The sequence below is a fragment of the Polyergus mexicanus genome, unplaced genomic scaffold (assembly GCF_030449975.1).
Source record: "Polyergus mexicanus isolate NDT 795.1 unplaced genomic scaffold, iyPolMexi1.0 SCAF_5, whole genome shotgun sequence".
Classification (NCBI taxonomy): domain Eukaryota; kingdom Metazoa; phylum Arthropoda; class Insecta; order Hymenoptera; family Formicidae; genus Polyergus; species Polyergus mexicanus.
The window spans coordinates 11,130,960-11,145,240 of record NW_027223325.1 but is presented as its reverse complement, the minus strand read 5'-3'; the positions used below and the strand labels follow the sequence as shown (position 1 = coordinate 11,145,240).

The 14,281-nt window shown below is 36.1% G+C and overlaps 5 protein-coding genes across 8 annotated transcripts; 1 reads left to right on the top strand and 4 right to left on the bottom strand.

Annotated features, from left to right (window-relative positions):
• Positions 1-13: 13 nt before the first annotated feature.
• On the top strand, positions 14-5,376 carry Med8 (mediator complex subunit 8). Of its 3 annotated transcripts, XR_011447006.1 has the most exons (9): positions 14-957; positions 1,184-1,691; positions 1,979-2,250; positions 2,363-2,608; positions 3,134-3,304; positions 3,449-3,566; positions 3,654-3,738; positions 4,024-4,790; positions 4,872-5,375. XR_011447006.1 is itself a non-coding variant. In XM_070296573.1 (8 exons), exons 3-7 carry the CDS (start codon positions 2,086-2,088, stop codon positions 3,728-3,730), a joined length of 777 nt encoding a protein of 258 aa, XP_070152674.1. In that variant the 5' UTR covers positions 14-957; positions 1,184-1,691; positions 1,979-2,085; the 3' UTR covers positions 3,731-3,738; positions 4,024-5,376. The 3 variants fall into 3 exon arrangements, 2 of the variants coding, with proteins under 2 accessions (XP_070152674.1, XP_070152675.1); XM_070296573.1 differs by having other exon boundaries at positions 4,024-5,376; XM_070296574.1 differs by lacking the exons at positions 14-957; positions 1,184-1,691 and adding an exon at positions 1,890-1,906 and having other exon boundaries at positions 4,024-5,376.
• Positions 91-1,495, bottom strand: LOC138933659 (NAD-dependent protein deacylase). The gene is given in 5 exon segments (XM_070296575.1): positions 91-371; positions 476-618; positions 733-784; positions 787-946; positions 1,129-1,495. Coding segments are annotated over 5 exon segments (753 nt in total). The 5' UTR covers positions 1,372-1,495; the 3' UTR covers positions 91-216.
• Positions 3,909-9,716, bottom strand: LOC138933656 (methyltransferase-like protein 25B). The gene is made up of 6 exons (XM_070296572.1): positions 9,635-9,716; positions 5,518-5,725; positions 5,212-5,433; positions 4,564-5,143; positions 4,372-4,500; positions 3,909-4,267 (listed from the first exon to the last, which is right to left on the bottom strand). The coding sequence occupies exons 2-6, from the start codon at positions 5,713-5,715 to the stop codon at positions 4,020-4,022; spliced, it is 1,377 nt and encodes a 458-aa protein (XP_070152673.1). The 5' UTR covers positions 5,716-5,725; positions 9,635-9,716; the 3' UTR covers positions 3,909-4,019.
• LOC138933655 (presequence protease, mitochondrial) lies at positions 5,860-9,985 on the bottom strand. 2 transcript variants are annotated; one of them, XM_070296570.1, is made up of 2 exons: positions 9,897-9,985; positions 5,860-9,131 (listed from the first exon to the last, which is right to left on the bottom strand). In XM_070296570.1, the coding sequence occupies exon 2, from the start codon at positions 9,109-9,111 to the stop codon at positions 6,001-6,003; it is 3,111 nt and encodes a 1,036-aa protein (XP_070152671.1). In that variant the 5' UTR covers positions 9,112-9,131; positions 9,897-9,985; the 3' UTR covers positions 5,860-6,000. The 2 variants fall into 2 exon arrangements, with proteins under 2 accessions (XP_070152671.1, XP_070152672.1); XM_070296571.1 differs by lacking the exon at positions 9,897-9,985 and adding an exon at positions 9,267-9,284.
• A 714-nt stretch (positions 9,986-10,699) lies between these two features.
• On the bottom strand, positions 10,700-14,180 carry LOC138933448 (ankyrin repeat domain-containing protein 27-like). The gene is made up of 2 exons (XM_070296161.1): positions 13,494-14,180; positions 10,700-13,432 (listed from the first exon to the last, which is right to left on the bottom strand). The coding sequence occupies exons 1-2, from the start codon at positions 13,841-13,843 to the stop codon at positions 11,125-11,127; spliced, it is 2,658 nt and encodes an 885-aa protein (XP_070152262.1). The 5' UTR covers positions 13,844-14,180; the 3' UTR covers positions 10,700-11,124.
• Positions 14,181-14,281: the final 101 nt, after the last annotated feature.

The following is a 14,281-nucleotide window of genomic DNA, read 5'->3' as shown; positions in this document are numbered from 1 at the left end:
ATAACGTCATAGTTTTCACAAAATACTTGCAAAGTCAATATGCATGTATAAAAAGCGGCACATTTTCTATTGTTACACGATATTTTATATTTTATATATCTATAGATTTTATCTTTATCTTAGTTCAGATGAAAATTTAGTCGTGTAATTTTAGCGAAAGAGTATCTTGCGTAATAATCAATTCAATTTAAAAACAGACGAGTCGATAAAATATACTTACTGCATTTGTCCCGTGGCTGGCGTTTCTTCTATATTGAACTCTGCTACCGGTATGTTACGTCGTGCTACTTGCGGTGCAAACATTGCAGCTGGATATACAATTGCTGAAGTTCCGATGACCAAACAAGCGTCGCAACTTTCAACAATGTCAACTGTAACAGTTTATTTTTTTAATTAAGTTTAAAAAATTTTTTTTCCTAGTTTTACATATAAGCAAGATATGATTTATACTTATTAAAAAAAATTTGATACATACAAGCCTTTTGCAGTACATTTTCATCTAACTGTTCACCAAACCATATGATATCAGGTCGCAACAAATCTCCACAATCTTTGATTTCACAATGCGGTAATTCTTCCCTTGGAATATCAGAGGACATAATGCTTGGATCAGGAGATCTGTTAGATTCATTATCATTAGATCGATGAAAAAGAATACACTATAGTTACATATAGATACTATCTCACATTCCACTATCTGCAATTATGCTTACAGAATTCTCAATAGCGTACCCTTTTCCTGCCAATGCTGGGCAGATGGGAATATTCTCATTAATAGCAATGTATGACATTTGGTACAGCGTGTTCTATAAAGCGAACCATGTAACTCCACTACATTCTGTGCTCCAGCTTTTTGATGTAATCCATCTATATTCTGCGTGACGATTGACACATTTTTACCCTCTGCTATTTTGCGTTTTTGAAATTCAGCAACAGCTTCGTGCGCCTAAAAAAAAAGTAAGACTAAATTGTATTTTACTATTAACTTCAAATATTTTACAGGAGTTTATGTTTTAAAACTGCCTAATATATGAAGAAATATAAATGTGTGATATAGAAAATTGTACAATACATTAAGAAAGTTAAAAATTGTTTTAAAATATTTGAACTTGTCAAGCATCGAATTACCTTATTCGGCTTGACTTTGCTCACTAATTGCCTGCGATATTCGTAAAATTCCCAGACTAATGAAGGGTTCGCCGCGAAGGCCTCCGGTGTAGCGAGACTTGTCGCCTGATATTTACGCCAAAATCCGCCGGCACCTCTGAAAGTTGGCACCCCGGATTCCGCGGAGATACCGCTGCCGGTTAAGATTAAAATGTTGCTCGCGTTCGAGAGGACCTCGCGAAAGGATTTCATGATATTATGCATGTACGCGTATCCCGTGTGAGGGTTCTCGCAGTAAAGTAATTAACAATTCTTGCAAGTAATCGTGAGCATAACAATTCTTGCTAGTAATCACGTGTTGGAAACGATCAGCTGGCGAACAGCTGATGTACAGCCACGAGATGTCATCGCGATAGCTGTCAAAAGTGGAAGGGAGAAGGGAGGCGTTTTGATCAACCCATCTCTGATTACTCTGCATTATCCTATTCTAGCAATTTAGACGAAATCCGTATTCAATATTCCTCTACGTTCATAAAACGTTGAAAATTATGTAGTTCACATATGTTACTACGAAATTTCTCACAGTAAGTAATAGATACATATTCGCGATTTCTAATTCTGTTCCTAAAATTTCATGTATTTCAAGCTGTAAGAATTGGATCTCTGTTCGAAGAAATTGTCGTTCATATTTAATTTTTTTTATAATTTTGTATAAATAATATAGAATATATATATATATATATATCAATGTCAATATGTGTTCTAGCATTTTAAAATTCGATTATATGATTATTTATAGGTATAATCTGTGTGAGATAATTATGAACTTTTTAATTAAAAAATTACCTAAAAAATAATATTTTCAACGTAGGTCCTAGATGTATTGAATATCCTGTACATAATCGGTATTGCTGATAATTGCTGCTAACACAACCGTGTTAGCGTAAACTAACCTAAACGTAAATCTCTAAATACACAATGCAAAGGGAGGAGAAACAATTGGATTCGGCTTTGGAAGCCATCATAATGCGAGTAAACGACTTAAAAACCGCGATTGCCGCAATGATATTTAAAATAGAGCATGAATATGAGACTTTGAATTGGCCAAATTTTCTCGACAATTTCGCGCTTATTTCAGGACATGTAAATATTTTATTTTATTAATCGAAAAGAAATTATAAAATTAAATATATATACAATTATATTGCTTTGTCTCTCTCTCTTAAATTAATATTTTTATATCACATTTGTACAGCTGACTAGTCTTTCAAAGATTCTTGCGCATGATAAAGCACCCAATCTCAGAAACCTAACAGTTCTACCGCTACGATTGTGCCCCGAGAAAGATGAAGAGTTGCTTCGATTAACCGAAGGTAGAATCCCTACATTTGCACATGATTTGGTTCCGGATTATTTGAGGACAAAGCTGGAACCTCAAGCTGAACAGAAAATGATGCAGTTGGAAGCTAAAGCTGCAAATGTTAACATCGACACATCACATGTAAAATATAATTCTTTATGTAATTTATTTTTTTATTTTCGTTTGACATATCCTTGTATTCTTTTTCTTAAGACAAAAAATTATTTTAGTAAATATATTTGAATATTAAAGTATTATATATACATAATACTAAAATTTTTTAACATTACTAAGTGATGATGCTAAAATTTTGTAAGATTATATCTGCTGACACAATTAAGTATGTATATACAGTATCTGCTAAGATCAATACATTGAAGCTAACTGAAAATGTGTTCTATTTTTCTGTTAATGTGCTAACTAAACAACAACTAGGACTACAATGTAAGCTATTAATCAAATAGCTTCAGCTTTGTTCCATTCGCTTTGGGCTGAGATCGATGTTATGTGGAAAGCCTATTTGTAGCTATATAAATAGCTATAGATGTTTAATGGTTAAAATTTCATTCGCTATGCAATCAAAAATTTCTGTACGGTCCATTTAGCGAGTGGAACACAGGAATTCTATCACTTATCAAGCTTTCCATATGCTTCGTTGGGTTTCAGAAACAACTGGCGCAATATACAAAGGTGATTAGTCACGTGTGGGATATAGCAAATAAGGCACGCGAAGAATGGGAAAGCGAAGCTGGAGCCAGAGCGACACAAGCGCAGACTAGCAGTGCTGCGGACACTCATGCTCTTCTGGTTGCTGTGGGAATGGGTAAAGGTTTAAAGGTACATTATAATCTTACTTTCTAAGAAAACAAATATTCTGATTTTTGAAAGAAAAAAATTATCTTTTTACAGTATTGTATTACTATATATATATATATATATATATATCAGAACTAATATATTATTCACACTTCATTTACACAGTCTGATTCTATACAAATGGTTCAGTCCGGCGTAAATTCAGTAAATAATAGCATGATGGTGGGTAGACCTGGTAATCAGCAACAGACACCAGGACAAGGACCAATGGGTAATCCACAAAGTAAGTGTTTCTCTGAAGATCCATTTTCTCCCGTGCAATTATGCCGTTTATAATTTTAATTATCTTTTAATTTTAAATACTTTACAGTGGGACAAATGAATAAGGCGCCGAGTGCGATTAAAACAAACATCAAAGCAGCATCGCAAATTCACCCTTACAGATAAGAATATGAGTATGTATGTTAAAAATATTATATGACTGAAGTGTATCTTCTTATAACTTTCTAATTTTTACATAAAATAATTTAAATATAATTTAATTATATATAATCTATGATTTTAATGTAGGATGTAATAAAAGGGAAAGAGATATATATTCAATATGAGATATATTTAAAAAAAAATATTTTTAATTGGATTATTTAGTTACGAACTATATTATTTTAATCATCTCTCTATAAATATATTTTAATTTTTATTTATATTATTTATCACAGCATAATATAAATAATTTTCAGTTTTTATGAGACACTATTGCGTATGAACGAGGAGATATAGATTTATTCATCACAGGCACAATTACAGCTTCTAGGCTTTGTTCGTGTAACCAGGATAATCGATCCTGTAGAATCAATGACTCTGCCGGGAGTTGTAGCATTATTTGCAGACCAGAATAGATTTTAACGATTTCTAATTTTTGATTTTGTTCCTCCCATACTTGTGTTATGCCTTTCTCTAATTCATCGTGTACGATCACATTACCTTTATACATATGTAAAAGTATTGTATAAATATTATATATCAAATTAAAAAATTAGAGTTAAAAATTATTAATCTTGCAAATATTATTGTATTATCAGTGTTACCTGTCAACTTTACGTTCGTATCCGGTACCAGATCATATCTTAATAATGAGTCCTTAACGTAAGTTTGAAAACTCGAACATTGGGACTTCCTCGTACCTTTCTGAACTTTTTTCTTAAGAACAAGATTATCTAGAATACATTTTTCATGAGCAATTGATCTACATGATGTATACATATATCACGGACACCTACTTTGTTGCGAGTATAATTCGAGCACGGCTCGAGCAAGAACGTGAAAGGAATGTTCGTCGTGCTTTTCTTTGGACATGTCATACCATTTATCCGCCGATTCTTGAGACGCTAATCGCAGAAAGGGTATTCTTAAGAATTGGCCTATGTCAAAATTGTGCGCCGCGATCGTTTCTCGTAGACAATTCGATGTGGGAAAATTGTGAAAATATTGTTTCTTCTGTAACGGAGTGTGTACATTCTTGGAAATAGAAAGTTTGTGATAACAGCAAGAGATTAGAATAAATAGCTTAATAGACTTTATTTTGCAGAAAATTCTTGATGCGTTCGCACTTAAGTCTCCACAGGCATGCAAACCGATTAGACACACATTCGTAAAGCCAGGAAATTCTTGCTGCAAGATGGATTCTATCGTATCAGCGGAATCACGCGTCACGTTGCAATGGATGTATTTAACTTTAGTCAAAGAATCGAGATGCAACTTTTCTTGTCTAATACATGCTCTGTTCACGTTTTCTATATCTTTTTCCAAACCCAGGACTTGGTAGCCGTACAAATAATGTAAAATTTGGCATATGTATCCCTGAAAAATTTTTGTTTGCAGCATGCAAGAGTCTAAAATTTAAATCTTTTATATTGTTATTTTCTTACCAAACCTGCACCCAAATCGATGATTGTTTGTATATTGTGCAACTTGCATTGCGTATGCACTAAATGAGCAAAATGTATTATTTCATGTTGCTTCTTTCGACTGAGACCAATTTTAAATTTCTGTGGCAATTCTAATTTAGAAGGTGATATCTGTATGGATGGTAGTCTATTAATATTTTGACATTTCTCAACGTACTTTTTTAATGAATCGGGCCATTCAGGCTGGAACAACGAAAATATGTTAAAATAATTCATTAAAAAATTTTTAAGAATTTATTATATAATATTCTTGATTTTTCGACTAACCTTTATTGCCTTTCTTGCTATGATATCATTAAATTCATCATTTTCCAAAATTTGTAAATGTTCAATCCATTTTTTGGGGATTGCATCTAAAGATTCTTTAGTCAAGATCTCGGTTACTGCTATATTATTAAGCCATTGCGTTTCATAAAATAAAGATAGCGCTTCGAAAAAATATTTCTTTTCAGCGTTGGTATCCATATCTACGCGTCTGATGAAAATAAAAAAGAAAATTATGCTTTGTAATAAATATATGATTCTGATGAATACAAGGATTTTGAAAATTAAGAATTAAACGAGTAAAACAGATCAATTTTTTTTCATTTTCTTTACTATAAGATACGTTTTTAATGTACAAAATATACCATAAATTACAATAATTATTTAACAAATGTTATGTACTATTAATGTTATGTCCTATCTCTTTTCAAGTTCTAATACTTAACGTCAAATGTATACCAAATAACAAAAATAATGTCTTGATGTTTATTCAGTGACTCGTGCGTGGTCTGCTTCTTCCTGATTTAATACCATCCAATTTTCCGCGCGCCTATTCGAAATATCGGCATTCGTAGGTCCAATAAGTGAACGACCGATTTTGATACCGTTTTGACCTGGTTTCAGATATTTTTCAGCCACGTACAAAAGCTGATCCTTAGTTACAGCTTTCAGCTGTTCCCTCTGCCTTTGAAGATCATCGTCTGTTATGCCGTGGGTAAATTTAGTCATGCCACGGTTGCTGGGAGGAATAGGACCGTCGATTTGCTGGAAAACTCCCAATTTTGCCTCGTCTATGTCGCTTTGAGGTAACGAGTACTCGGTTAAAAAATCGTATGTCTTGTCAAACAAATCAAAGGTACGAGTGGAATTCGGATCTCTGTAAGAATAAAAGGAGAAGATCCCCTCCGACGTCAATCTTACACCTCCGCCGTAAGCTCCACCCTTTTCTCGAATCTCCGGATGCAGGTATACCGAGGTGACTAACTTGGAAAGCACACGTAACGGGGCATAGTCCGGATTCATATAAGGAACTGTCAGAACGGCCTTGGAGCAATAATTCACCGTGTATGGCAGCACATGATGATTACCGCTTTCACTCGTTTCATTGCTCTGATCACTGGTGATGACGTACGAATTCTCCGGAGAACCCTTTAGCGATTCATAAAATGCACGAATACGGTCAAGAGCATTGTCCTTGTGTTCCTCAGACAAATTAATGGATGACCGCAAGTGTTGCTTGTTCAAGACCCGTTCGGCTATCTCTTGCATGTTGGGTATCAGAGAAGATAGATCGCGTATCTGAGCTATTCTCTTCATTCTCGCCACATATTGTAATCCAGAAAGATTTTCTTTGGCCCGAGCTATCGGAGAGACTAGACTAGCGGCGCTACTCATCGCATACATATGACCGGCGTGCGAGATGCCGTTGATTAAGTCAGCTGCATTCATCTTTACGAGCGTCTCAAATCGTTGAGGATCGGTCAGTTTAACATTGTTGAACAATTCCGTCCATAATTCCCACATGTACCTCAAATTGCGATCCAAGCAATACGATTCTACAAGAATCCCTTCTTCGTACTTCAATTCGCTTTCCTTATTCTCAGCAATGTGATTCGCAAAATTCAGACCGCCGGTCTTCAACTGCATCATCTGATCGAAGCTTCTGTAATCGTAATTCTGTGTGCCCATCTTAGCAATAATGTAATTGAAAAGCGGTATCAGTTGCTTCAATTCAGTCGGCAGCGCCTGCGTGTTGAGTATTCCTCGATAATAGGAGATACCATTTGTCGGTTGTACGGACAACTGAAGAGGCACTCCGGATATCTCCAGATTGGACGTATTGTATCTCTCCACATCGGCCCTCAAATCTTCCATCTTCAGTGTTGGTAAGACTTCAACATTCTCTTTCTTCTGTTGCTCAGCAAGCAAGATTTTTCCGTTAACGTATATTAGTTCCTTCTCTTCCGCGGAAAGCTCCTCCACCTTCTTTTTCAGCAATGCTTGCTCAGCGAGCACTTTATTCTGCTCGTAATTCTCGTCGGGCGACATAGTCAACATCAATCTGTGATTATTGTCTCTGAGATAAGTTTTGATTAAACTTTGCAGATACTTTGGATCTTCCCTCATCCGCGATGTGAGTTTTTTTACCGCATCATTAATTCTCAATGATTGTATCAAGTCACCGTCGTGATTCCACAAGGATGTTAGATTAAAGAGCAGATTTAGCCCGAAATTTGACGTTTGATGCTTGATTTGAAGTTCGATACCATGCAAAACAGCTTCAATGTGTTCCTTCTCGAATCCCTCGTCGATAACTTTTTCTACGGTGTTGTCGAAAATACTCTCGACCTTCTCGAAATTTTCGGGCTTTACACCCTGCAGACTTACGACGAACATTGTATCTTTACACTGCGAATCGAAACCCGTGACCGGACCGAAACCAGTGCTTATGTCCGATTCAACTAGAGATTTGTAAAATGCCGAATTCGGGCCTCTTAGCAACAGTTGCGACAACACATACATCTCGAAGGTCGTCTGTATATCGGTTATATCGTTACACAAATGTGATATGGCGATAGAGCCGTGTCTGCTAGGATCTGCGAGTAGTGGATCAGGTCTGCATGCAATGTGCTCCTTTCTAGCTTCGTTCCACCGCTTCTCCGGTGGCACTTCCGACATGGAAGCATCTATCCGGTCAGATAGAAAGAGATATCGGTCGTTGATAAACTTCAAATGATCTTCCAACGGGAGATTTCCGTATGAATAGAAGCGCGAATTGGAGGGATGATAATACTTCATATGAAAATTGAGGAGATCGACATATTGCAGATTAGGTATGACGAGAGGATCGCCGCCGGAAATTACAGAGTACGTATGACTCGGTAGAATAGAATTCAGCAGACGTTCCGCTAGAATGGCTTGATTGTCATTGAAAACACCCTTCATTTCGTTAAAGACCACGCCTTTGAATATGATGGGAGAATTTTTGTCGTTGACATCCGTATGCTCCAATCTCCAGCCCTCTTGTCGGAAATCTAATTCTCGCAGATTTGGCTTGAAGACAGAATCCAAATAGACCGATTGTAGGTTGCGATAGTCCTTCAGATTTTGCGTCGAGAATGGATATATGGTATAGTCTGGTCCTGTCATGGCATTCATGAATGTGGCCAGAGATCTCCTCAGCATTTTGAAAAACGGATCTCTACAGGGATATCGCTCGCTACCGCACAGGGTAGTATGTTCTAGTATGTGAGGTAAACCAGTGGAATCCATGGGAGTCGTACGAAATCCAATGGAGAATACATTGTTGGTATCGTCCCTGTCCAAATGCAGATATTGCGCACCTGTGCTCAGGTGCGTTAATCTCACTGCAGTGAGAAATAGCTCATCTATCTTTGATACTTCATCTACAATAAAGCCGTAAAGAATTTCGCCTTTTTTAAATTTATCCAGTTTATCCTCCACCAGTTTTTTTTTCGAATGTAGAGTATTTGATTTGACATTTGTCGATGAATGAAGGACACGATAAACAAGGTGTTGTTGCAAAGCCGTACTTCTTAAAGAGAATTTTCTTGATAAATTTAATAGCCTCAACATTTTTGGAATAAGAATTGTATCTGGAAATAATATATAGTCATGTCATGATATGTCAGAAAGCTATACAGTTTAAGATTATACATCTTACATGCTAAAAGAATAATGTAAAAATTATTATACATTTTATAAATGACATTAAATATAAAAATACTTACCAATCTCTCTTGAATAATTCCAAGTAGATTTAAATTATATGTAAAGCTTTTTATTGCAATCAAACACTATTTCACTGACGGACATTCCACTTTTTAATATATATTTTGTAATAAATCTTGATTGAATACCAATATATTCATTAATTTTTTTAAAGTAAAGAAAGAATCAATTGAAGATATCAATTAAAAATTCGAAAAATATTCGAAGAATACTTTTCGAAAAATTAGGAATGTCAGTTAATGGAGCAGAATGACTATAAGATAGTCCTTAGTGATGCAATACTCGTAATAATAACCAAATACCGATATTGCCGGAATAACAAAGACACATAACCAATCGCATCGAAAGTTAATATAAATAATCCTACCTATCGCTTTGCCAGAGTTTACTAGTATTATAACAATCGAAGTATTTCTTTATCAATTTGTTGCGAAATTTTTGTTGACAAATATTTGTAATTCTTGTAACAAAAAATTGAATTACATTCCGATTCTTATTTGACAGGGTTGAAAGTGTTTAAAGGTTAGGTTACATAAATTATATATTGGCATCAATAGAAATTTTTTTTATGACGTGTGTCAGCGATCGATAAATAATAATAATAATAATAATTTATGAAACAAACATACTTTTTCTGTCAATAACACATTGATTTCACATACAATGCGATTATTTTTTAGGGAATTAACATGTAAAGAATTTTAAGAAGCCGATAGCCGACAGTATTCACTACTGAGAGAGAGAGAGAGAGAGAGAGAGAGAGAGAGAGAGAGAGAGAGAGAGAGAGAATAAAGCTGGAGTCCTTAATATTTCAATTTTTAAAGTTTTTATTTGTAATGCATTTTTCTCTTCTTTTGAAAAAGAAAAAAAATTCTGATACTTTTACAGATTTTAATTTCAAATTTTTGCGGTTTTTGAAATTTTATCTTGTATGTGTCCTAGTCTTTCTGATTATATTCTTCTAATACTTTTGATTCTAAGAACGAAAAATCGGCAAAAATGTATTAAGAAAATATATAATTAAGACAGGAATATATATGCACAAGATGTGTAGATAGATAGGAATAGATTGGGTATGTTCGATCAGAATAAGACATGCATTTTGTGTTATTAATACAGTTCATTAGATTTTTAAATTTTATAAAATATATATTATAGATTAGTATTACAATTCTTTTATAAATATATAACGTTATACATATCTCTTTTTCATTTTGCGTTATATCATCGGCATTTCATCGAATACTAAAATAAAATTATTTAGAAATAAAAATAGCGCTAGAAAGTCTTAAAAAGTACATTAATTCCTATTGGATATCAATAGATGTATATGTAAAATAAAGACATTCTGTGTATCTAATGCAATATATATGAAATAAAGATATTTTCGTTATGTAATATGCATTAAAAACTGAATTGGAATTATTCACAAATACTAAAAATAATATGACTTATATTCATTCGTGAGAAAAAATGGATTGATCGCTTTCGCTGTTAACTACTTTTTGCACACACACATACACAATCATTTTCATTATTATACAATAAAACACACAGGCATTTTATTATGCATATACCGAGTATTGGACGCAATCGCTTTCGCTGTTACACTACATTTGGTACACATATACAGTTTTATTATATTATATAATATAATACACACTTGCATTCTATTACAATATTACTATTATAGTAGTATAATATTTATTATAGTATATATTTATTATATATCATCTTATATTAATATGTTGCTTAGTATTGAATCACATTATATAGTATGACAGTTTGTGCTATGTTAATTAAATTATTTATGAGGTAAATAAAACACAGACATATAAAAAAGCAGGACGATTTATACTAATCGCCAGCTGGCTGAGTATTTTGTTTCAGAATCTTCAGTATACTGGCATGATTTGTGGAGAAGACAACGGATAACTGCAGCTCTTCCGCCTGCCGTAGCGGCGACTTGTTTTGGACATTGCGAACATTGGTATTTGCACCATATCTCACTAACAGACTCACAAGTTTCACATTGCCGGCTATGGTCGCCAGATGCAACGACGTGTCGCCGTTATGATCCTTAGCGTCTAGATCGCAGGTCCCGCAGTGGAGCAATAGCTTCGTCGCGTCGATGCGATCGTTGAGACACGCTAGGTGTAACGGAGTGCGACTCTCCGACTTAGTTATAACGTTCACATTCGCGCCGGCGTCCAGGAGTAGCTGAACCATTTCAACGCGACCGGTTGCACTCGCCATATGCAACGCCGTCTCGCCCAAATTGTTGCAAGCGTTGATCGCGAGGACCCGTTGCCTTCGTTCGCGCTGAAATTTGCGCTCGCCGTGCGCCGAACAACGCTCGCAGTCACACAATGGATGATGGTACAGACTCGCGCGAGAGCCCGGCAGTCGCTCGCTCCGATAAACCTCCAATCCCAGGTAGTAGCACGCTAAGCATATATCACCGTCGGTTATGGCGGCAAGCAATTTGTCTATCATACGATGTTGTGCGTTAGCAGAGCTCTTGGAATGCGACGTTGATAAGCTCTCCAAGTTGTCTAACGTAGCCCAACGTTCTTGAAACGGTATTGACTGATGAGATTGCGCGAGGGTTACATGTTTTTTCTGGGACAAAGCAGTATTGTTGCGAATGTCGTTCGCAGATGTTGCATAGCGCCTGAGTAATTCGGCAATACTCTCACTGTATGTAGTGGTCAGTGGTGTTTGACCTTTCCTATTGGTTAATCTGCTGTTTGCGCCGTATTCTAAGAGGATGCCAACGATCGCACAGTAGCCCCACTTGGCCGCGAGATGCAACGGCGTGTCGCCGTTGTCGTTGGTGGCATTTGCGTTAATCGATACCTTCATGTGTTCTGACAGGTATAACAACGCTTTTATGCAGCTCTCGTGACCGCGGTCCACGGCCAAATGTAGCGGTGTATTTCCTTGCGAGTCCGTCACTGTGAGATCCGCATTGACATGTAGCATCAGCAGCAGAATATTTTGGTGGCCCTTAATGCAGGCGTAATGGAGAGGCGTTAGACCATCCGAATCAGCAACATTTATATCTGTACCACGGTCGAGAAGAAAGTCCACGATCATTATTTGATCGTACAGTACCGCGATATGTAACGAAGTTAGACCTCTGTCGTCCCTAGGACACGCAGTTAGTTCTCGATGATTCGTCCAATTTCGCTCACAAGATGCACAGGTGCATAAAGGATGGCAAAGCGAAACTTCATCGTCTTGGTTGGATCTCTCATAGGTCAGTATTCTCTCCACTTCGGATAGATTGCCGCTCTTAACACATGCAAACAAATAATTGATAGACGAGCAATCCGATTTGTCTATCAATTGACTGTATTTATCCGAATTAATTGCGTACTTGTCGTCTTTGCAGATTACTCCGGACTTGATGTGCTCGATCGCAGCCTCCAACGATGTTACCAGAAAACAGATTTCATCCGCTTCGTAAGCAGAATTTGTGGAAAGACGGAATTGCCTCATGAAGAATAATTGCGCCATCCAGTTCGATAGACCGACATTAACGACGAGAAACATAAGTATCGGCAAAAGATCATCGGACGAAACGGTGGACGTTCCACGCGAAACGTAATTCACAGTTCTTCTGAGACATTCGATTTTACCCAACACAGTTACATAGCAATCTAATCGTGATAGTTCCATCTTTCCTCCATGGACGCGAGATTCCAAGTCCGACCGTATTCGAAGATCACTCAATAAGATCCCATCTAGATTCCTGATAATTTTGTTCAAATACGCATCTTCTATAGCGGTACAAGTGGATAATGATCTTAGCAGTACCTCTCTTAAAGCATACAGAATATATGTTTCTAGCGATACTCTAATGTTCCAATAATACTGTTTACTACCTGAGACCTTTTCTTTCATTGCTGCATTTTCCAGTAGCATTTTGAGACAATCCGTATACAATTCGTGTACTAGATCTCTCTGCACTTGCATTGGTTTATGCTCTAAATTTTTGTTGACATATAAAAAATCTTTGATTTTGGTTTCAAAGTTATCGTGGAGCTGTTTATCAAATAGTTCCACTTGCAAAAAATTTACAGCTTCCTGAAGACTTGTAATTACATTCACATAATTGCCTGAGACACACATATTAGCATCCAAGGGTTTTTCTATACACCTGTGGAGCACAATATTGTGTTAGATTAATGTTTAACTTTGTAATTTAAATGCATACTCACCATACACAATATTTATGAGAATCCTCGCTGTAAAAGATTTCTTCGAAAAGCAAGCGCGTGGAGGAATTTTGTTCACCATCATTGTACTTGACAGTCAAGGCTCTGTCCACAAGCAGGAGTTCCCTGCCGTTCAGACTGTCGAATCGAGCAGCAGAGAAGTCCTGCTTGGGGATCAGGATATGAGCATTAACTTCGTCCTCCCGCAATTCGCGAATCGAGAAGCTTCCAGTCCGTGGAACACAGATGATCCAGCCTTCCTGGATAACCCGTTGGAATGTAGTTTTATATTCATTCCTGAGCTCCTGCAGGAATCGATTCTCCGACAAATCCTCATCGTATTCCGTATTCATAATTGGATAGCCGTTTAATTGATTTCGCGATATTATTTAAATTTACCAATTCCTATGGTATTGCTGTCAAAATCGTATGTCTATGATAGAACTGAGTATCAGATAAAAACAGATGCAACGAAACTGTAATAATGATCCGGAATTCGTCTCGGTAATTGGCATTATGCACGGTTTGTAATTGTTTTTTCTATATATGTATATTAAATTAGATATTTTTAAGATTATTCAAATTAATGTACATATCTTATCACAAACCCTTTTTTTCTTTTTTTTCGAAGACTGCGTTTAACTGAAAAAATATAATATATGACTGTGTATATTGTATATGATTGGTATATGACAGGTGACAGGTTGTAGCAGGTGGTAGGTTGTGGTTTATAGTTTTGAATTATAAACGGGTATGTTCGAAAAGACGCTAGAAATGCTTGGAAGCATTTA